At 49.7% G+C, this 23,402-nt stretch overlaps 1 protein-coding gene and 1 pseudogene across 1 annotated transcript in view; both read right to left on the reverse strand.

The window, feature by feature from the left end:
• faah (fatty acid amide hydrolase) overlaps positions 1 to 4,274 on the reverse strand; it is a 63,441-nt gene extending 59,167 nt beyond the window's left edge. Inside the window, exon 1 of the mRNA XM_070886053.1 lies at positions 4,039 to 4,274. Within this exon, the coding sequence (XP_070742154.1) occupies positions 4,039 to 4,239 (201 nt within the window). The 5' untranslated portion in view covers positions 4,240 to 4,274. The remainder of the gene's footprint in view (positions 1 to 4,038) is intronic.
• A 5,828-nt stretch (positions 4,275 to 10,102) lies between these two features.
• LOC139269991 (U2 spliceosomal RNA) lies at positions 10,103 to 10,334 on the reverse strand (annotated as a pseudogene).
• Between the last annotated feature and the right edge of the window lie 13,068 nt (positions 10,335 to 23,402).

Below are 23,402 nucleotides of genomic sequence, written 5' to 3' on the forward strand. Positions count from 1 at the left end.
TTGAAAGTCCAAATACATCACATCCACTGGTTCTCCCTTGTCCACTCTACTAGTTACATCCTCAAAAAATACCAGAAAATGTGTCAAGCATGATTTCCCTTTCATAAATCCATGCTGACTTGAACCAATCCTGTCACTGCTTTCCAAATGTGCTGTTATTTCATCCTTAATAATTGATTCCAACATTTTTACCACTACTAATGTCAGGCTAACCGGTCTATAATTACCCACTTTCTCGCTCCCTCCCTTTTTAAAATGTGGTGTTACATTAGTTACCCTCCAGTCCATAGGAACTAATCCAAAGTCGATAGACTGTTGGAAAATGATCACCAATGCATCCACTATTTCTAGGGCCACTTCCTTAAGTACTCTGGGATGCAGACTATCAGGCTCCGGGGATTTATCGGCCTTCAATCCCATCAATTTCCCTAACACAATTTCCCGCCTAATAAGGATAAACTTCAGTTCCTCCTTCTCACTAGACCCTCGGTCCCCTAGTACTTCCGGAAGGTTATTTGTGTCTTCTTTCGTGAAGACAGAACCAAAGTATTTGTTCAATTGGTCGGCCATTTCTTTGGTCCCCATTATAAATTCACTTGAATCTGACTGCAAGGGACCTACGTTTGTCTTCACTAATCTTTTTCTCTTCACATATCGATGGAAGCTTTTGCAGTCAGTTTTTATGTTCCTGGCAAGCTACATCTCGTACTCTATTTTCCCCCTCTTAATTAAACCCTTTGTCCTCCTCTGCTGAATTCTAAATTTCTCCCAGTCCTCAGATTTGTTGCTTTTTCTGGCCAATTTATATGCCTCTTCCTTGGATTTAACACTATCCTTAATTTCCCTTGTTAGCCACAGTTGAGCCACCTTCCCAGTTTTATTTTTACTCCAGATAGGAAAATACAATTACTGAAGTTCATCCATGTGATCTTTAAATCTTTGCCATTGCCCATCGACCGTCAACCCTTTAAGTTTCATTTGCCAGTCTATTCTAGCCAATTCACGCCTCAAACCAAAGTTACCTTTCCTTAAATTCAGGACCCTAGTTTTTGAATTAACTGTGTCACTCTCCATCTTAACAAAGAATTCTACCATGCTATGGTCACTCTTCCCCAAGGGGCCTCGCACAACAAGATTGCTAATTAGTCCTTTCTCATTACACATCACCCAGTCTAGAATGGCCAGTTCTCTAGTTGGTTCCTCGACATATTGGTCGAGAAAACCATCCCTCATACACTCCAGGAAATCCTCCTCTGCCACACTGCTACCAGTTTGGTTAGCCCAATCAATATGTAGATTAAAGTTACCCATAACTGCTGTACCTTTATTGCATGCATCCCTAATTTCTTGTTTGATGCGGTCCCCAACCTTATTACTACTGTTTGGTGGTCTGTACACAACTCCCACTAGTGTTTTCTGCCCCTGGCTATTCCGTAGCTCCACCAATACCGATTCCACATCATCCAAGCTAATGTCCTTTCTTACTATTGCATTAATTTCCTCTTTAACCAGTAATGCCACCCCGCCTACTTTTTCTTTCTGTCTATCCTTCCTAAATGTTGAATACCCCTGGATGTTGAATTCCCAGCCTTGGTCACCCTGGAGCCATGTCTCCGTGATGCCAATTACATCATACCCGTTAACTGCTATCTGCGCAGTTAATTCGTCCACCTTATTCCGAATACTCCTTGCATTGAGGCAAAGAGCCTTCAGGCTTGTCTTTCGAACACGCTGTGCCCCTTTAGAATTTTGGTGTAATGTGGCCCTTTTTGCCTTTGGTTTCTCTGACCTCCAATTTTACTTTTCTTCTTTCTATCTTTTGCTTCTGCCCCCATTCTACTTCCCTCTATCTCCCTGCATAGGTTCCCATCCCCCTGCCATTAGTTTAATTCCTCCCCAACAGCACTAGCAAACACTCCCCCTAGCACATTGGCTCCGGTCCTGCCCAGGTGCAGACCGTCCGGTTTGTACTGGTCCCACCTCCCCCAGAATCGGTTCCATTGTCCCAGGAATTTGAATCCCTCCTTTCTGCACCACTCCTCAAGCCACATATTCATCTGAGCTATCCTGCGATTCCTACTCTGACTAGCACGTGGCACTGGTAGCAATCTTGAGATTACTACTTTTGAGGTCTTACCTTTTAATTTAGCTCCTAGCTCCCTAAATTCATCTTGTAGGACCTCATCCCATTTTTTACCTACATCATTGGTACCTATATGCACCATGACAACTGACTGTTCACCCTCCCTTTTTAGAATGCCCTGCACCCACTCCGAGACATCCGTGACCCTTGCACCAGGGAGGCAACATACCATCCTGGAGTCTCAGTTGCAGACGCAGAAACATCTCTGTTCCCCTTACAATTGAATCCCCTAACACTATAGCTCTCCCACTCTTTTTCCTGCCCTCCTGTGCAGCAGAGCCACCCACAGTGCCATGAACTTGGCTGCTGCTGCCCTCCCCTGGTGAGTCATCCCCCTCAACAGTACCCAAAGTGGTGTATCTGTTTTACAGAGGGATGACCGCTGGGGACCTCTGCACTACCTTCCTTGCACTGCTCTTCCTGTTGGTCATCCATTCCCTATCTGGCTGTGTACCCTCTACCTGCAGTAAGACCAACACACTAAACGTGCTATTCACGTCATTCTCAGCATAGTGGATGCTCCAGAGTGCATCCACCCACAGCTCCAGTGCCGCAATGCGGTCCGTCAGGAGCTGCAGGCGGATGCACTTCCTGCACATGTAGTCGTCAGGGACACTGGAAGCGTCCCTGACTTCCCACATAGTACAGGAGGAGCATAACATGTGTCCGAGCTGTCCTGCCATGACTTAACCCTTAGATAAACTTAAATTGGCAACAATGCTAAATGTTACTTATTGATAAAAGAAAAAAGAAAAACTACTTACCAATCACTTACCCCCCTGGCTGTGACATCACCTTTCGATTTCTTTCCAAAGTCTTTCGTTCGTTCCCCAAAGTCCATGGGGCGACGGGTAGGCATTTAAAAATCACCAGGTCAGTTGCCTGTCCTGAAGCCACTGGGAGCTGACCGTTTGTAATTTTAACATACTCTGCCCAGCAGGTGACCAGGACACCTGCCCAAAGCTGACAGGATCCTTTACACATGCTGAGTGGCTATCACCTGTTTTACACTATCGCACCAAGTCATGATCTACTCCAGATGACATCATTGGGACCCGATCGCCAATTTAAGTGGACGGCCTGAGTGGGAAGCCACTTTGGCTCTCCTGCCAGGTGAAGGCAGTAGGCAGCACGAGCCAGGGACAAATGAATCCCAAACAGCTTTGTTATTTTATAGTGCTGTCGAAGAAGCCTTGGTGATTTTCTGCAGTCCATCTCCAAGACTTCTTCAGCACCTCCGAAACCCGCAACCTCTACCACCTCGAAGGACAAGGGCAGCAGGTGCATTGGAACATCACAACCTCCAAGTTCCCCTCCAAGTCACACACCATCCTGACTTGGAAATATAATCGCTATTTCTTCATAATTGCTGGGTCAAAATCCTGGAACTCCCTCCCTAACAGTACTGTGGGAGTACTTTCACCACAGGGATTGCAGCGGTTCAAAAAGGCAGCACAGAATTTTGAGCGATAAGGGAATAAAGCAACTCGCCAGTAACAGTGACGGTGAGCCTGAAGTAGCAGGAGCGGTGATGTGGAGCACAGGCTGGAACAGAAGCCAGGAGCTGTCATTGGGAGCGGCGCACTGAGCTTTGCACAACACCAAGAAGGTTGGCGGCGGCAGCAGCCTGGTTGACACCTCTCCCCAGTTTTATTTCCATTGGCTTCAAGGCGAGCGGCCCGCACTTGGGTTACACTCTCGCACCAAGTCAGCATCTGCTCCAGAAACAAGCAGCAGCACCCAGCAAACCCAGAGTGCGGCTCCAGAACCCTGGCCATCTGCTGGGACCGGCTCCAACTCTGCTCAGCGATCCCGCTCGGTCACTCGAGCCCGCCCACCAACACTTGGTCCAGTAAATCCCGCCAGTGAAGCTGGCTCAATCCCTACAGCCTCACCGACTCTTTCAACTCCAGCACCGCCCTTTCCATTTTCCGCAAGGCTTTCTCCCGGTTTGCACGAGCTGTTTCCATCTCCGCAAGACAGCTCCTTCTTTCCATCCATCTCAACAGTTTAAACAAGACAACAGTGCAGCAGATCAAGCCAGTGATTGCTTGATAAGTCTGGGGCACCAGAACAAACTCATCCCACAGAGACATGGTACGCACAGTCCACTCGACTCACAAATATGGAAGGCCGCCCCCAGCACACGTCAAATGCTGCTGTGCAGGACTGCTCGTAAATCCAGACATGGATTAATGCACCAGATGGATTGTGGGTTCTATTGCAATACAAATCTTCTAATCCTTTGAGAATTACCGTTAAAGGCAATCCAATGCACCTGCAATCAGGGGCGCACGAGCACACGGGGCTCTGGGGCCATGTTCAGGAGCCACAGTCATATGTGGGGCCCTGGTAAAAGTCACCATAAAAACTGCATCCCTCTGCTGGACCAGATTAATTTAACCATGGTATGTTGTGCTACGATTTGCTTTATTATTAGTGCAGTATGGAAATATACACAGAAGACAGGCTGTACAGAGTGGGGCCGAAATTAAGTGCAACTAGAAAACTGGTGGTGTTGAGGCCTTTTTCCCCTGATTTGTGCCGGCCATTGGATCCAAATCCAGCTTTTTAACCACCAAAAAACTGTTCCAGTCTTGTTAGCCCTTCAAAGCTGAAAGTTTACAGTTGTAATTCGGGTGTTATTCCCACGGGAAATTCACCCTTCGGGTGATGTGGCAGCTGCCATTGCAGCAAAGGCGCGAGGGAATGAGCGTATTCAGTGCTGCTTTGGAGAGGATGGCCATGGCTCTGCAAGAGTCGACGGAGCGTCTAAGAGCTGTTATTTCTGGTGGCTGCTTGCTTGCAGTCTCAGCTGGATGCCCCCTAAGACCTTAGTGCTGCTTTCGCAGGTGGGTCCACCACGGGCCACAGGGGACCTTCCAGTGTGGCGCCACAGCACTGAGCTGAGCTCCTTTTAGATTGGTGGTGGTGGTAATGTGTAATGAGTTATTCAGGCTCCTCAAGCCAGGATATGGATGATGCACTCCCTCGCAGCATTCCTGGCCCCAGGCCTGTCACTCCTTCAGTGCCTCCACGCATGGCCTCGCCCGAGCCAAGTCAGACTGAACCCTCCCAGGAGGGTGTTGACCTGTCTCCAGCCGGCCCTTCCAGGCCCAAAGCTGCTCGAGGGCATCCTGGAAGGACATCTGCAGCTTCCACACAGGGAACACAGCAGCCTTCCCAGACCCATGAGGCAGCCATAGGGGAGACACTGAGGCGAAGTCGCAGGTTAGGCACGCATAAGATCATCAAAGGCAGTCCCTCAAAGTCGAGGATGACTTGCTTCCACTCTAAAAGTGAGTTCTCAGGTGGCTGGACAGTGCAATGCTGGACCTAAATTCTCTGTCACAGGTGGGCAGTGATTGAAGGAAAGGCTGTCTGTGCTTGGTTTCTGCATGCTCTCGGCGACGAGACTTGAGCTGCTCAGTGCCCTCCCGGATGCTCTTCCTCCGCTTTGGGCAGTCTTGGGCCAGGGATTCCCAGGTGCCGGTGGAGATGTTGCACTTTATCAAGGAGGCTTTGAGGGTGTTCTTGAAGCATTTCCTCTGCCCACCTGGGGCTTGTTTGCTGTGTCGAGGCTCTGAGAAGAGTGCTTGCTTAGGGAGTCTTGTGTCAGGCATGTGGACGATGTGGCCCGCCCAGTGGAGCTGATTGAGCTTGGTCAGTGCTTCGATGCTGGGGATGTTGGCCTGAGCGAGAACACTGATGTTGATGAGTCTGTCCTCCCAATGTATTTGCAGGGGATCTTGCGGATGCAGCATTGGTCGTACTTCTTCAGTGCTTTGAGGTGTCTGCTGGAAATAGTCCACATCTCTGAGCTATATAGGAGGGCAAGTATCACTACTGCCCTGTAGAGACTTGGCGTGGTGCCAGATTTGAGGTCCTGGTCTTCAAAAACTCTCTTCCTCAGGCGACCAAAGGCTGTGCTGGCACACTGAAGGTGATGTTGGATGTCATCAGCGATGTCTTGACAGTAGGCTCCCGAGCTTTGGAAAATGGTCCACATTGTCCAAGGCCTCACTGTGGATTTTGATAATCGGGGGGTGCAGTGCTATGTGGCAGGGTCAAGTTGGTGGAGTACCTTTGTCTTGGTGTAAGGCCCATGCTTTTGTACACCGCGGTGTAGGTGTTGACGATGGCTTGGAGTTTGGCCTCTGCGTGTGCGCAGGCGCAAGCGTCGTCTGTGTACTGTAGTTCGCTAGGACGACCTTGGATCTAGCTTGGACGTGGCGGAGGTGGAACCGATTCTCATTTGTTACCGCTCGGAATGCTGAGCTGGGGCAACGGTTCCAGTCTGAGCCCCTGGTTTGAGATTTGAATTTTCTCTCTGTGAATCTCGGGATCTCTATTTTTCTCTCTCTCGTTTTTTTTCCCCTTTTCTCTTTCTCTATTCCTATTTCTCCCTTTCTCTCTCTCTCACAATCAAATTTTCTCATTCTGTTTCTCATTCCCTTTTTTCTTTCTCCTTTCTCTTTTACTCCTCTCTCTCCCCCTCTCTCCCCCTCTCTCTCCCCCTCCCCGAGTTCTGTGCTGAACTCCTCCGGTCCATTGAAGAGGCTCCTGGACATGTTGCTGAGCAATACGGATCTCGCCCTGTCCGGAGCTCGCTGATCTAACCCAGATGATCTGTTATCGGACTTCTCTGTGAGTCCAACTCAGCTGCTATTACTTCGAGGGGTTTGGAACTTATCTTTTTGTCTCTATCCGCTCCCACGGCTCCGAGAGCTGTGCCACTCTGCACCGGCCCTAAAAGCTGGCGGGGGCACCGTCAGCTGAAGGGCTGGCTTCTTAACGGTGAAAATGGGTCCGGGGCGGAGCGGCAGCGATGCGCACTTTTAGCGCGTCACTACTGCCGCAAGCCCCACACCGCCACGAGAGTCGGTGGTGGCCCACACCGCTGCAAGACCTCCCAGGCCGAATCTGTGGGCAGTAATGGTCCTTCCCTGGTCCTAACCGGGGCGCTTCCAGACAGATTGCTAAATTGGGAATTTGGAGAGAGTGTGGGGCCGAAACTGCCCCTTTCTATAAGAGCCATGACTGCACAAAGAGGCTACCACGGGTCGGTAAGGACTCACCGAGAAGTCGTCACGGTGGGGCCGCCATCTTGAAAATTGCCCTTCTTTATTTTTGGAACGGTGTATGGGACCGCCTGGCCATTTTCCCGCCCCGTCGGATCCATGCTGACCCCTTACCAACTGGCGGCGACCACTTTTCCGCCTCGCATGGGAACTTGCCCTGCAGGAGTGGATCAGCCACCCGGTGCCCCCGACAGCTCTCCCCGGCAGAAAGCTTCTTGTGGCTGGACGGCGCTTCCGCCCTTAAAGGGGAGCTCGCACTGCCACTGTTATGTATTCAACACATTATAACCAGCATTCTACCGCCACCAGAGGGCGCATCTATTGGAGTCCCAAGGGATCCGAGCATCTCTTGGGAGCACTGTATATAAGCAGGTCTGCCATACTGTGCCAGTACTCTGGAGTCAGAATAAAGAGAATAAGGTCACACTTACTCAAGTCTACAGTACTCAGTCACATTGCTTTATTTGAGACATAACAACTGGTGATGAGTAATAGATAACGAACCATCACACGAAAATACAGAGAACTGTTGGTATCCTGGAGAATTTCTCAGAAGGTGACAATTGGGAAGCCTTCATGGAGCGACTCGACCAATTCTTCGTGGCCAACGAGCTGGAAGGGAATGAGAACGCTGCCAAACCGTCTGCTGGGCAACAACTTACAGGCATGAAGAATCTTCTTGCTCCAGTGAAACCAACAACCAATCGTATAAAGAACTGTGTACGCTGGTCCGGGAGCACCTAAATCCGAAGGAGAGCGTTCTGATGGTAAAGTATTGATTTTACACATGTCAACGGTCTGAAGGGCAGGAAGTGGCGAGCTACGTTGCCGAACTAAGGCGCCTTGCAAGACATTGCGAATTCAGTGGATTCCTGGAGCAAATGCTAAGAGACGTTTTTGTGCTTGGCATTGGCCATGAGGTTATCCTTCGCAAACTATTGACTGTTGAAACACTGAACCTGAACAAAGCCTTAATGATAGCCCAGGCATTTATGTCCACCAGCGATAACACCAACAAATTTCGCAACATAAAATGCGTCGGCAAGTACTGTACACAAAGTAACGTCGTTTTCAGGCAGGAATGCATATGGCAGAATGTACACGCCTGCAGCTGCATGACCTCTGATGACTCAGAGTCCACCATCAAGTGTGAATGCGAGGCAATTAACACCTTGTTGGCGCTGCGGAGGTGATCATCGAGCTCATCAATGCCGCTTCAAACAGTATGCGTGCAAAGGCTGTGAAACAATGGGACACCTCCAGCGAATGTGCAGATGAACTGCAAACCCTGCAAACCACCACATTGCAGAGGGAGACCGATCCATGACGGATCAAACTGAACTAGTGACTCGAACCGAGGAGGCAGAAGTGTACGGGGTACACACCTTCACCACAAAATGTTCACTGATCATGTTAAAAGTTAAACTGAACGGAATTCCAGTATCCATGGAATTGGACACAGGTGCGAGTCAGTCTATCATGAGCAAAAAGGCCTTCGAGAGGCCGTGGTGCAACAAGGCACAAAGGCCCAAGCTGAGCCCTATTCATACCAAGCTGAGAACTTACACTAAAGAGCAGATCCCTATAATTGGCAGCACAGCAGTAAAAGTCTCCTATGATGGAGCAGTGCACGAACTACCACTATGGATTGTACCAGGAGATGGCCCCACACTGTTCGGCAGAAGCTGGCTGGGAAAAATCCGCTGGAACTGGGACGGCATCCGAGCGCTTTCGTCCGTCGACGACGCTTCATGTGCCCAGGTTTTGAGCAAGTTCCCGTCGTTGTTTGAGCCAGGCATCGGAAATTTCTCTGGGACGAAGGTGCAGATCCACTTAGTTCCTGGTACACGACCCATCCACCACAAGGCATGTGTGGTGCCATACATGATGTGAGAGAAGGTGGAGATCAAGCTGGACAGGCTGCAACAAGAGGGCATCATCGCGCCGGTTGAGTTCAACGAGTGGGCCAGTCTGATTGTTCCAGTTCTCAAGGGTGATGGCACGATCAGAATTTGTGGGGACTATAAAGTAACTATTAACCGTTTTTCGCTGCAGGACCAGTACCCGCTACCCAAGGCAGACGACCTATTTGCGACGCTGGCAGGAAGGAAGACATTCACCAAGTTGGACCTGACCTCGGCCTACATGACTCAGGAGCTGGCAGAATCTTCGAAAGGCCTGACCTGCATCAACACGCACAAAGGTCTGTTCATCTACAATAGATGCCCGTTTGGGATTCAAAGGAACATGGAGAGTCTGCTAAAGTTGGTAATGCGCACTGTGGTTTTCCAGAACGACATATTGATCACAGGTCGGGACACCATTGAACACTTGCAGAACCTGGAAGAGGTTCTAAGTCGGCTAGATCATGTGGGACTCAGGTTGAAATGCTCGAAGTGTGTTTTCCTGGTGCCAGAGGTCGAGTTCTTAGGGAGAAGAATCGTGACAGATGGTGTCAGACCCAACGACGCCAAGACGGAGGCCATCAAGAACACGCTGAGACCACAGAATGTGATGGAGTTGCGGTTGTTCCTGGGACTCCTCAATTATTTTGGTAATTTCCTACCCGGGTTAAGCACCTTGCCAGAACCTCTATATGTGTTGCTAAGCAAGGGAGATGATTGGGTATGGGGGAAATCACAAGCGACTGCTTTTGAGAAAGCTAGAAATCTGTTATGTTCCAACAAACTGCCTGTTCTGTATGACCCATGTAAACATTTAGTACTAGCTTGCAATGCGTCTTCGTATGGGGTCGGGTGTGTGTTTTTTGAAATTCGTAGCCAATCGTTCCAATTCTTTGTCAAATCACAAACGCCAGAGGTCACCTTGCACACGCCAAGGATCACTCTGCGCCAATGCTCTTAGCCAAAAGGCCTAGAGCCACTGCACCGTTCCTGGAAGTACTGCAATACCAGGTTCGTGCCATGGAGATGGATGGGTCAGGTCCCCCACACACCTCCGTGGAGGTGGATGGGTCAAGCCACCCCACCCACCTCCTGTTTCCAAAAAAGCAAGCATATACCTTCCTGATCCAGGGAGAACCACCCGGAGGTCATGGTGGCTGGTCAGGTCAGTTACGCATGATCTTAGCCAAAAGGCCGAGAAGCCTGTTGCCCGTGAACAACAATGGATTTTGTCGGGTGTGTGTTGCAACAAGCAAACGAATCGGGAACATTGCAACCGGTCGCTTATGCTTCCAGGAGTTTGTCCAAGGCTGAAAAAGAAGCTCTGGCATGCGTTTATGGGGTGAAAAAAATGCACCAGTATTTGGGCTTAAGTTCGAGTTAGAAACTGACCATAAGCCGCTCATATCGCTATTCTCAGAGAGCAAAGGTATTAATACCAATGCCTCTGATCGCATTCAAAAATGGGCGTCATGCGATCTGCATATAACTATGTAATTCGCCACAGGCCAGGCACAGAGAACTGCGCTGATGCTCTCAGTCGGCTGCCATTGCCTACTACCAGGGTGGAAATGGCACAGCCTGCAGACTTGTCCTTGATGATGGATGCATTTGAAAACGAAAAATCACCCGTTACGGCCCGTCAGATCAGGACCTGGACCAGCCAGGATCCTTTACTGTCCCTTGTAAAATAAAAAAACTGTGTCCTCCATGGGAGCTGATCCAGCGTCCCAGCGGAGATGCATGAAGAGATCAAGCCGTTCCAGCGGCGCAAAGACAAAATGTTTATGGGGTAAACATAGGCGGACTGTCGTTTATGGGGTAATCGCGTGGTTTTGCCTCAAAGGCAGGGAAACGTTCATATGCGACCTACATAGCACCCACCGAGACATAGTTATGATGAAAGCTATAGCCAGATCCCATGTGTGGTGGCCCAGCATTGACTCAGATTTGGAGTCTTGCGTGCGCCAATGTAACACTTGCTCTCAACTGAGCAATGCACCCAGGGAGGCATCGCTAAGTTTGTGGTCATGGCCCTCCAAACCGTGGTCTAGGATCCATGTTGACTTCGCTGGCCCGTTTCTAGGCAAAATGTTTTTGGTTGTTGTAGATACTTATTCAAATTGGATTGAGTGTAATAATGTCTGTAAGCACGTCCACTGCCACCATCGAAAGCCTACGAGCAATGTTTGCCACGCACGACCTGCCTGATGTCCTTGTCAGCGACAATGGGCCGTGCTTCACCAGCGCTGAATTCAAGGAATTCATGACCCGCAATGGGATCAAGCCCGCATTTAACGGCCAAGCAGAACGGGCAGTCCAAACCATCAAGCAAAGCTTGAAACGCGTGTCAGAAGGCTCCCTGCAGACCCGTTTGTCCCAAGACCTGCTCAACTACCGCACAGGACCCCACTCGCTCACCGGGGTTCCCCCTGCCGAATTGCTGATGAAAAGGGCACTCAAAACAAGGCTTTCTCTAGCCCACCTTGATCTCCATGATCATGCAGAGGGCAGACGGCATCAACAAAGTATGTACCATGATCGCGCAAATTTGTTACGTGATATTGAAGTCAATGACTCTGTATTTGTACTCAATTATGGACATGGTTCCAAATGGCTTGCTGGCACTGTCGTAGCCAAAGAAGGGAGTAGGGTGTTTGAGGTCAAACTTGCAGAAAGCATTTGGACCAAACTAAACTGTGATTCACAGACAGCCATGAGCAACCTGAAGAGGACACCACCAACTTCGACCCTCCGCTACACACACAAGTGGCAACCGACATCACGGTTGACCACGAAGCTGAACTCATCATCCCCAACAGCCCAGCAAGGCCAGCTGTGCAGCAGCCCAGCGAAGGCCCAACCAACTGTGTTTGTACTGAGACGATCGACTAGGGAGTGGAAAGCCACAGATCATCTCACCGTGTAAATAAGTGTACTATTGACTTTTTGGGGGGGAGTGATGCAACACCTTGTAACCGCCACCAGAGGTCGCATCTGTTGGACTCGCAAGGGATCCTAGCATCTCTTGGGAGCACTGCATATAAGCAGGTCTCCCATGCTGTGCCAGCACTCTGGAGTCAGAATAAAGAGACTAAGGTCACACTTACTCAAGTCTACAAGGGAAATTAAGGATAGTGTTAAATTCAAGGAAGAGGCATATAAATTGGCCAGAAAAAGCAGCAAACCTGAGAACTGGGGTAATTTTGTAATAGAGCAGAGGAGGACAAAGGGTTTAATTAGGAGGGGGAAAATAGAGTATGAGAGGAAGCTTGCTGGGAACATAAAAACTGACTGCAAAAGCTTCTATAGATATGTGAAGAGAAAAAGATTAGTGAAGACAAACGTAGGTCCCTTACAGTCAGATTCAGGTGAATTTATAATGGGGAACAAAGAAATGGCGGACCAGTTAAACAAATATTTTGGATCTGTTTTCACAAATAATCTTCTGCAAATATTGGGGACCGAGGGTCTAGTGAGAAAGAGGAACTGAAGGATATCCTTATAAAGCGGGAAATTGTGTTAGGGAAATTGATGGGATTGAAGGCGGATAAATCCCCGGGGCCCGATAGTCTGTATCCCAGAGTACTTAAGGAAGTGGACATAGAAATAGTGGATGCATTGGTGATAATTTTCCAACAGTTCCTATGGACTGGAGGGTAGCTAATGTAACACCACTGTTTAAAAAAGGAGGGAGAGAGAAAACGGGTAATTATAGACTGGTTAGCCTGACATCAGTAGTGGAGAAAATGTTGGAATCAATTATTAAAGATGAAATAGCGCATTTGGAAAGCAGTGACAGGATCGGTCCAAGTCAGCATGGATTTATGAAAGGGAAATCATGCTTGACAAATTTTCTGGAATTTTTTGAGGCTGTAACTAGTAGTGTGGACAAGGGAGAACCAGTGGATGTGGTGTATTTTGACAAGGTCCCACACAAGAGATTGGTGTGCAAAATCAAAGCACATGGTATTGGGAGTAATGTACTAATATGGATAGAGAACTGGTTGGCAGACAAGAAACAGAAAGTTGGGATAAACGGGTCCTTCTCAGAATGGCAGGCAGTGACTAGTGGAGTGCCACAGGGCTCAGTGCTGGGACCCCAGCTCTTTACAATATACATTAATGATTTAGATGAAGGAATTGAGTGTAATATCTCCTAGTTTGCAGATGATACTAAACTAGGTGGCGGTGTGAGCTGTGAGGAGGACGCTAAGAGGCTGCAGGGTGACTTGGACAGGTTAGGTGAGTGGGCAAATGCATGGCAGATGCAGTATATTGTGGATAAATGTGAGGTTATCCACTTTGGGGGTAAAAACACGAAGGCAGAATATTATCTGAATGGCGGCAGATTAGGAAAGGCAGAGGTGCAACGTGACTTGGGTGCCATGGTTCATCAGTCATTGAAAGTTGCCATGCAGGTACAGCAGGCGGTGAAGAAGGCAAATGGTATGTTGGCCTTCATAGCTAGGGGATTTGAGTATAGGAGCAAGGAGGTCTTACTGCAGTTGTACAGGGCCTTGGTGAGGCCTCACCTGGAATATTGTGTACAGTTTTGGTCTCCTAATCTGAGGAAAGATGTTCTTGCTATTGAGGAAGTGCAGCAAAGGTTCACCAGCCTGATTCCCGGGGTGGCGGGACTAACATATGAGGAGAGACTGGATCAACTGGGCCTTTATACACTGGAGTTTAGAAGGATGAGAGGGGATCTCATAGAAACGTATAAAATTCTGACGGGACTGGACAGGTTAGATGCGGGACGAATGTTCCCGATGATGGGGAAGTCCAGAACCAGGGGCCACAGTCTTAGGATAAATGGTAGGCCATTTAGAAATGAGATGAGGAGAAACTTCTTCACTCAGAGAGTTGTTAACCTGTGGAATTTCCTGCCGCAGAGAGTTGTTGATGTCAGTTCATTGGATTTATTCAAGAGGGAGTTAGATATGGCCCTTACAGCTAAGGGGATCAAGGGGTATGGAGAGAAAGCAGGAAAGGGGTACTGAGGGAATGATCAGCCATGATCTTATTGAATGGTGGTGCAGGCTCGCAGGGCCAAATGGTCTACTCCACCTATTTTCTATGTCGATGTTTCTAGAGCACTCAGTCACATTGCTTTATTTCAGACATAACAGCCGCGGCCGCCATTTAAATTTAATTGTTGGACGACTGCAAGGTCGGCCCGACAATGGTGGCCGTAGGTTCAGTCTTTTGGGTACAGGGTCGCTGGCCCAGCCGAAACCCTCGCTAGTGGCCCAGTCTTTGCCACTAAAGTGGCTGCAGAGTTCGCAGCAGCCCTACCCTTTAACTGAAGGAGCGCTGATGACTCTGAGCGATGGTCGTTCCTGCCCGCACTTCTGCCTCATTGATGACACCACATCCACCCCACTGCAAAAAAAATAAAGAGCTGAATTTCGCCAGATTCTCCACCCCATGCATTGAGGTGGAGAAAACATTTTAAAAAATGGTAAGCGCTCACCGTTTGGGGCAAAGTGTAATATGTACTAGGTAATTATTAGCTGTATTATCTGTAAAAAGTGGAATTTAGTTGAACTCTGAGCGTTCGAGTGGAAGGAAGACGTGGAGAAAGAAGAAACATCACAAGGTGAGTCCCCTCAAACTCGAGTGGCCCCCATAACCGCACTCGGCCCAGACACCATATTAGAACATAAGAAAATAAGAAATAGGAGCAGGAGCAGGCCGTTTGGCCCCTCGAGCCTGCTCCGCCATTCAATAAGATCATGGCTGATCTATCTTGGGCTCAGCTCCACTTCCCTGCCTGCCTCCCGTAACTCTACCCTTCCTTATCAATAAGAGCATAAGAAATAGTGACCGTGAGCCCAGCTGGGGGGATCCTGTGCCCGAACGCATGATCGCACCCGCTCCCGCGGCAAATTTACAACCCAGGGATGGGGCTCGGGCCCGGGAAGGGAAAACAGAAGGAGGGAGCGGAGGCGTAGGCAGACACGGAGGTCTCCCTACCTTCACGTCCCTCCGGACTAAAAAGGAGACCCCACTCCTTGGAGACGAAAGAGGACCAAGAGGAGGGAGGTACCTCTGTGCAGGAGGAGCTGGCGCCCTGCATGGGTCCCTCTGCCCCCCCTCCGAAGCCATTACAAAACGCGCCATCGCCGGGAGTTGCCTGACCCTCGGGAGGGTGAAACAGCTACGTCTGTCCAGCCTGTGCTTCCCGGGGATAGGGAAGAAGCCCGGTCCGTGGGGGCGGGGGGGAACCCCCCCGCTTTAAAATATCACGACCATCACTCGTCACAGGGTCAGACGTCTGGGGGCTTGGGCGGGCGAGGCCGATGAGGCTGAGCTCACCCAGTCACACCCCAACATCTCCCAGGAACTGCTCGATCTAGGTGAAGATTTTAATAAAAACACCCCGCCCGCTGGGTCAGTGGGTGGTAGCGGGAAGGGGGGGGGCCCCCTGTCTCCGTCCCTGACTATGGGGCCGGGTGTGTTGGATGAGTTGGGAATGGTTTTCTCCAGGTTTGTTCGTACAGCCCAGCCCCCCGGGGCACAGGGGCACCCCAAGCCACTGCTACCTCCCCTGGCCAAGCACCCCCAGCGGAGCCCAGGGAGGACTCCTCTGCCGTCGATTCTGGGGATGGGATCATGACAGAGGCAAGGCCAGCTGGTGTGGCCACGCCATTCACCACATCCTGTGCGGTGGATGGGTCAGCCGCTGGCGACGACCTCCCGGAGGAGGACGGGGGCTCGGTGGAGGACACGGGATGAATTGGGCTCCATCACCAACGAGGCAGTGGATACTCTCATGTCCCCTACTGAGCCTCCCCTTATCCCCATTGCAGAAAATTGAGAATTTTTGTCGGAATGCCTGGGTCGCCGAAACAAAATCCAGCTGGTCCTCGACAGGTGGTCGGAGCCGGCGCTGCTCATCAGGTTCATCCGCGGCGCTGTCGAGACCATGGCTGCGGACAAGGACACGGGCCATCGCAAGCTGCGCCAGTTCAAGATGTTTCTCACTGGGCTGCTGAGTGAGTGGAGGATAACACAAGACTCCACTCCTTCCCTCCCTGAAGTTGTAGATAAGTAGAAATTGCACTGTGCTCTTGTCATAAAGATAAACATAGCCAGCCTCAACATCAACGGCAGCAAAGAGGCGTGCCGCAGATTTAATCACTTCTCGATCCTAAAGGAAGGGAAGTATGCAGTGTTCTTCCTGCAGGAAACCCACACCGTTCTGGGAGACGATGCTACATGGCTCCTGGAATGGCAAGGCGAGGTCTGCATGAGCCACCTCTCCGCCATCTCATTTTCAGCTAGAGATCTTGGGGGTAAAGGAGGCTGTGCCAGGCCGCTTGCTCCATGTTACTGTTCACCTGGGGGACGTGCCGCTCCATCTAGTGAATGTGTATGCCCCCCAGACCAGTGCGCAGCAAGTGCGCTTCTTTGAAGAAGTGTCTGCTCTTTTCGGCTCCAGCGACGTAGGCGAGTACATTATCCTCAGGGAAGATTTCAACTGCGTCCTCGATGTACACAGCGTGGCGGCGATGGGGAAGTTCAGGGACTTGGTCGGGTCCTTCGATTTGGTGAAGGTCTGGCAGAATCTCCCTCACAACTCCAGTGCCTTTACTTGATTGGGCCAGCAAGGATGCATGCAGAGTTTTTGTGGTAAGGACTACCCGAAAGTTGGCCCAGAGGGAGCCGAACAGCTGGATGCTATACTAAGCCTGGCGGAGCCGACCGGTGCCTTCAACACCGGCTCTCGAGGGGCAAGTACCTGGGGCTGGACGGGTTGTCCATGGAGTTCTAGGATGTCTGCGGGGTGACTACGCGCAGGTCCTGGTGGAAAGTCTGGCGACCGGCGAGATGCTCCTCTCTTGGTGCAGGGCGTTCGTCGTCCTGCTGCCTTAGAGGGGCGATTTCCGCCTACTTAAGAACTGGCACCCGGCCTCTCTCCTCAGCACGGATTACAAGATTTTTGCCAGGGGCATGTCTGCTCGCATTGGCACCGTGCTGGCCTACATGATCTAACCCGACAGTCCTATATGGGTCCAGGCTGGACGATCTAATCCATCTGGTCCGGTACCTAGTCCACCATTCCCAGAGAGCTGGTCTGTCAGTCGCCTTCCTTTCACTAGACCAGGAGAATGCGTTCAACAGGGTGGACCATAAATATTTTTTCGAGACTCTGTGCTCATTCGGATTCGAGACGCATTTCGTCTCCCGGATCCAACTTCTGTACGCCACCGCGGCATGTCTGATTAAGGTTAACGAGTCTTTGACGGCGCCCCTTCGCTTTGGGAGAGGGGTGCGCCAGGAATGCCCCATGTCCAGCCAGTTGTATGCTATCTGCGTAGAGCCTTTCCTGCGCCTCTTGCGGAAGTAGTTAACAGGGCTGTCTCTGCAAGGGCCGGGAGTGGAGGTCGTACTCTCGGCTTACACCGATGATGTGCTCCTCATGGTCGAGGATCCCATTGACCTGTGGAGGATGCGAGTGCCAGATTTACTCGGCCGCATCCTTCGCCAGGATCAACTGGGAGAAATGTTCCAGATTCCCGGTGGGTCAGTGGTGGGTGGACTCCCTGCCGGAGGAGCTCAGGCCTTTTGCCTGGAGCACGACCCATCTCCTCTATCTGGGAGTCTACCTTAGTCCCGACAAGGAAGCCTGGCTGGCGAACTGGAGGCCAAGGTCACCGCTCGCCTAGAGCGCTGGATAGGACTGCTCTGGGTGCTGTCCTACAGGGGTCGAGTACTAATCATAAACTAACTGGTAGCCGCTATGCTGTGGTACCGGCTGGTCACTTTGACATGTCCCCCTGCATTTGTCGCCAAGATACAGGAGAAGCTGGTGGACTACTTCTGCTGCGGTTTTGAGTCTCCCGCTTAGGGAGGGTGGTCAGGTGTTGGTGTGCGTCAGCACCCAGCTAGCGACTTTCCGTCTTCAGACCCTGTAGAGATACCTCTACGTCGAGCCTCCTCCCAGGTGGCGTGCGCTGGTGATGTATTTTTTCCACCAGCTGTACAGCCTCAATTACGACACGTAGCTCCTGTTTGTGAGCCTCAGGGGCATTAGGGCCGCCATGCGGGGGTTGCCTGTCTTTTACCAGGAACTCATCAGGGTCTGGAACAGAGTCGCCACCAAGCGCAGCTCTCCACCGTCTGGAGTGACGGCTGTCCTGCAGGAGCCACTCCTCAGGAATCCGTACCTCCACGACCACGGTGTTAGGTGACAGGTGGATGAGAGGGCTGTGGCTGGCGAGGTGACCAGGGTCAGGGATCTGCTCGATGGCGGAGGAGCGGGCTGGATGGCGCCAGACGTGCTGGCATGGCATCTAAACTGGGTCGACGTCCTGGGCGTGGCCAATGCCATCGAGTCGCTAAAAATAGCGCTGGGCCCTGACCCCAGTCCGGACGGAATTCCTCATCGGCGCCAAGCCCCGAAACCTCCCTCAGGAGCCAGCGCCTCACATTGTCGACGAGTTACAGATCACGAACTTTCACGCGATAATGGCTGCTGTTAATATTCTTGAGAGATTTGTTGAGGGTGATGATTGGGAAGCCTTCATTGAGCGTCTCGAACAGTACTTTGTGGCCAACGAGCTGGACACGGCTGAGACTGCGTTCAAGCACAGCGCGATTCTCCTCACCGTATGTGGGTCTTCGATATATGGCCTCGTGAAAATCTGCTGGCACTGGTCAAACCAACGGACAAGACTTACACAGAGCTGTGCACGCTGGTTCGGGAACACCTCAAGCTGAAGGAGAGTATCCTAATGGCCAGGTATCGCTTTTAAATGCACCATCGCTCTGAGGGCCAGAACGTGGCAAGCTTTGTCGCCGACCTAAGATGCCTTGCAGGACAGTGCAAATTTGCCAGATCTTTGGGGGAAATGTTGTGGGACTTTTTCATGCTTGGAATCAGCCAAGAGGTCAATCTTCGGAAACTGCTGTCTGCTGAATCCCTAGATCTGAACAAGGTCATCACAATAGCCCAGGCTTTCATATCCACGAGCGACAACACAAAACAGATATCTTCACAGCATCGAAGCTCACCGGCAAGTAATGTGCATAAAATAATGCCTTCAGCTGGCAGAACTGTACATGGCAGGGCCTACACGACCATAGAGGCCAGGCCTAAGGTGACTCAGAGGCCACTGTCGTGTGTAAATGCATATCCATTAACACCATTTTGGCGCTGCGGGGGCAGTCATAGAGCCCATCAATGCCGATTCAAGCACAATGTGTACAAGGGCTATGGAACAATGGGGCACCTCCAGCGAATGTGCAAATAACCTCTGACTCACCATGTGGCAGAGTCAGCAGAGGATGACCAATCCAGCGCAGATCACGCTGAACGAGCAGAAGAGGCAACTCAACCTGAGGATGAAGAGGAAGTGTATGGGGTATACACCTTCACCACCAAAAGTCCTCTGATAATGTTAAAAGTTAAACTTAACGACATTCCAGTCTCCATGGAATTGGACGGGGGTGAGTCAATCAATCATGAGCCAGAAGGCTTTTGAGAAACTGGGGCAACAAGGCACAGAGGCCAAAACTGAGCCTGATTCACACAACGCTGCGCACTTACAGCAAAGAACTCATACCTGTTATCGGCAGTGCGGCAGTGAAAGTATCGTACGACGGAATGGTGCATGATTTAACACTATAGATTGTACCAGGCAATGGCCCAATGCTGTTCGGCAGAAGCTGGCTAGGAAAGATCCCATGGAATCGGGATGACATCAAAGCTCTGTGTTCGGTGGATGCCGCCTCGTGCGCCCAGGTGCTAACCTGCGCAGATAGCTGTTAACGGATATAATGTAATTGGGATTACGGAGACATGGCTCCAGAGTGACCAAATCTGGGAACTCAACATCCAAGGTGTTATATATGTGGACTTGTAGTTACTCTGTACAACCACCAGAGGGCTCATCCCCCTGGAGTCCCAAGGGAACCCATAATCCATTGGGAGCACAGGTATTTAAGGAGGCTTCACAGGTTGGAGAGGCACTCTGGAGGCCTGCAATAAAAGACTAAGGTCACACTTTACTTTGAGCTCACCGTGTTCAGTCTGACTCTTTCTCCATCACACAAGGGTATTCAATATTCAGGAAAGATAGACTGAAAGGAAAAGGAGGTGGGGTAGTGTTGCTGGTTAAAGAGGAGATTAACGCAATAGTAAGGAAGGACATTAGCGTGGATGATGTGGAATCTGTATCGGCAGAGCTGTGGAACACCAAAGGGCAGAAAACGCGAGTAGGAGTTGTGTACAGACCACCAAACAGTCATAGTGAGGTTGGGGATGGCGTCAAACAAGAAATTTGGGATGTGTGCAATAAAGGTACAGCAGTTATCATGGGTGACTTTAATCTACATATAGATTGGGCTAAACAAACTGGTAGCAATATGTTGGAGGAGGATTTCCTGAAATGTATAAGGGATGGTTTTCTGGACCAATATGTCAAGGAATCAACTAGATAGCTGGCCATCCCACACTGGGTGTTGTGTAATGAGAGAGGATTAATTAGCAATCTTGTTGTGTGAGGACCTTTGGGGAAGAGTGACCATTATATGGTAGAACTCTTCATTAAGATGGAGAGTGACACAGTTAATTCAGAGACTAGAGTCCTGAACTTAAAGAAAGGTAACATCGATGGTATGAGACGTGAATTGGCTGGGATAGACTGGTTAATGATAATTAAAGGGTTGACGGTGGATAGGCAATGGCAGACATTTAAAGATCACATGGATGAACTTCAGCAATTGTACATCCCTGTCTGGCGTAAAAATAAAACAGGGAAGGTGGCTCAACCGTGGCTTACAAGGGAAATTAGGGATAGTGCTAAATGCAAGGAAGAGGCATATAAATTGGCCAGAAAAGGCAGCAAACCTGAGGACTGGGATAAATTAAGAATTCTGCAGAGGAGGACAAAGGGTTTAATTAGGAGGGGAAAAATAGAGTATGAGAATAAGCTTGCAGGGAACATTAAAAACTGACTGCAAAAGCTTCTACAGATACGTGAAGAGAAAAAGATAAGTGAAGACAAATGTGGGTCCCTTACAGTCAGAATCAGGTGAATTTATAATGGGGAACAAAGAAATGGCAGATCAAGTGAACAAATACTTTGGTTCTGTCTTCACTAAGGAAGACACAAATAACCTTCTGGAAATAATAGGGGACCGAGGGTCTAGCAAGAAGGAGGAACTAAAGGAAATCCTTATTAGTCAGCAAATTGTGTTTGGAAAATTGATGGGATTGAAGGCCGATAAATCCCCAGAGCCTGACAGTCTGCATCCCAGAGTACTTAAGGAAATGGCCCTAGAAATAGTGGATGCATTGGGGGTCATTTTCCAACATTCTATAGACTCTGGATCAGTTCCTATGGATTGGAGGGTAGCAAATGTAAGCCCACTTTTTAAAAAAGGAGGGAGCGAGAAAACAGGGAATCAGCCTGACATCGGCGGTGGGGAAAATGTTGGAATCAATTATTAAAGATGTAATAGCAACGCATTTGGAAAGCAGTGACAGGATCGGTCCAAGTCAGCATGGAATTATGAAAGGGAAATCATGATTGACAAATCTTCTAGAATTTTGAGAGTGTAACTGGTAGAGTGGACAAGGGGTAGGCAGTGGATGTGGAGTATTTAGACTTCCAAAAGGCTTTTGACAAGTTCCCACACAAGAGATTAGTGTGCAAAATTAAAGCACATGGTATTGGGGGTAATGTACTGACGTGGATAGAGAACTGGTTGGCAGACAGGAAGCAAAGACGAGGAATAAACGGTCCTTTTCAGAATGGCAGGCAGTGACTAGTGGGGTACCACAATGTTCAGTGCTGGGACCTCAGCTATTTACAATATACATTAATGATTTAGACGAAGGAATTGAATATAATATCTCCTAGTTTGCAGGTGACACTATGCTGGGTGGCAGTGTGAGCCGTGAGGAGGATGCTAAGAGGCTGCAGCGTGACTTGGACAGATTAGGTGAGTGGGCAAATGCATGGCAGATATGGTATAATGCAGATAAATGTGAGGTTATCCACTTTGGTGTTAAAAACAGGAAGGCAGATTATCTGAATTGTGACAGATTAGTAAAAGGGGAGGTGCAACGAGACCTGGGTGTCACGGTACATCAGTCATTGAAAGTTGACATACAGGTACAACAAACGGTGTAGAAGGCAAATGGCATGTTGGTCTTCATAGCGAGAGGATTTGAGTATAGGAGCAGAGAGGTCTCACTACAGTTGTACAGGGCCTTAGTGAGGCCACACCTTGAATAATGTGTACAGTTTTGGTCTCCTAATCTGAGGAAGGACACTCTTGCTCTTGAGGGAGTGCAGCGAAGGTTCACCAGACTGATTCCTGAGATGACAGGACTGACATACTGAAAGACTGGATCATCTAGGCTTATTTTCAATGGAATTTAGAAGAATGAGAGGGGATCTCATAGAAACATATAAAATTCTGATGGATTGGACAGGTTAGATGCAAGAAGAATGTTCCTGATGTTGGGGAAGTCCAGAACCAGAGTTCACAGCCTAAGGATAAGGCGTAAGCCATTTAGGACCGAGATGAGGAGAAACTTCTTCACTCAGAGAGTTGTGAGCATGTGGAATTCTCTACCACAGAAAGTTGTTGAGGCCAGTTCGTTGGAGATATTCAAAAGGGAGTTAGATGTGGCCCTTACGACAAAAGGGATCAAGGGGTATGGAGAGAAAGCATGAATGGGGTACTGAAGTGCATGATCAGCCATGATCATATTGAATGCTGGTGCAGGCTCAAAGGACCGAATGGCCTACTCCTGCACCTATCTTTTATGTTTCTATGTAAACAAATTCCCAGCGCTATTTGAGCCAGACATCGACAACTTCACAGGCGCCAAGGTGCAGTTCCATCTTGTTTCTGGGGCATGGCCCATTCATCACAAAGCCTGAACAGTCCCATATATTATGCGAGAAAAAGTCGAGATCGAACTGGACAGACTTCAATGAGAGGGAATCATATCGCCAGTCGAGTTCAACGAGTGGGCCAGTCCAATCGTGCCGGTGCTAAAGAGTGATGGGACAGTCAGAATCTGCAAGAACTACAAGGTAACGATCAACCGAGTCTCCTTACAGGACCAGTACCCGCTACCTAAAGTGGAGGACCTATTCGCAACGCTAGCAGGTGGAAAGTCATTCACCAAGCTTGATCTAACCTCCGCTTACATGACACAGGAGCTGTCTGAACTGTCAAAGAAATTGACGTTACATCAACACGCACAAAGAACTGTTCGTGTACCACAGATGGCCCTTTTGGATT

The sequence above is a fragment of the Pristiophorus japonicus genome, chromosome 8, assembly GCF_044704955.1.
Source record: "Pristiophorus japonicus isolate sPriJap1 chromosome 8, sPriJap1.hap1, whole genome shotgun sequence".
NCBI lineage: Eukaryota > Metazoa > Chordata > Chondrichthyes > Pristiophoridae > Pristiophorus > Pristiophorus japonicus.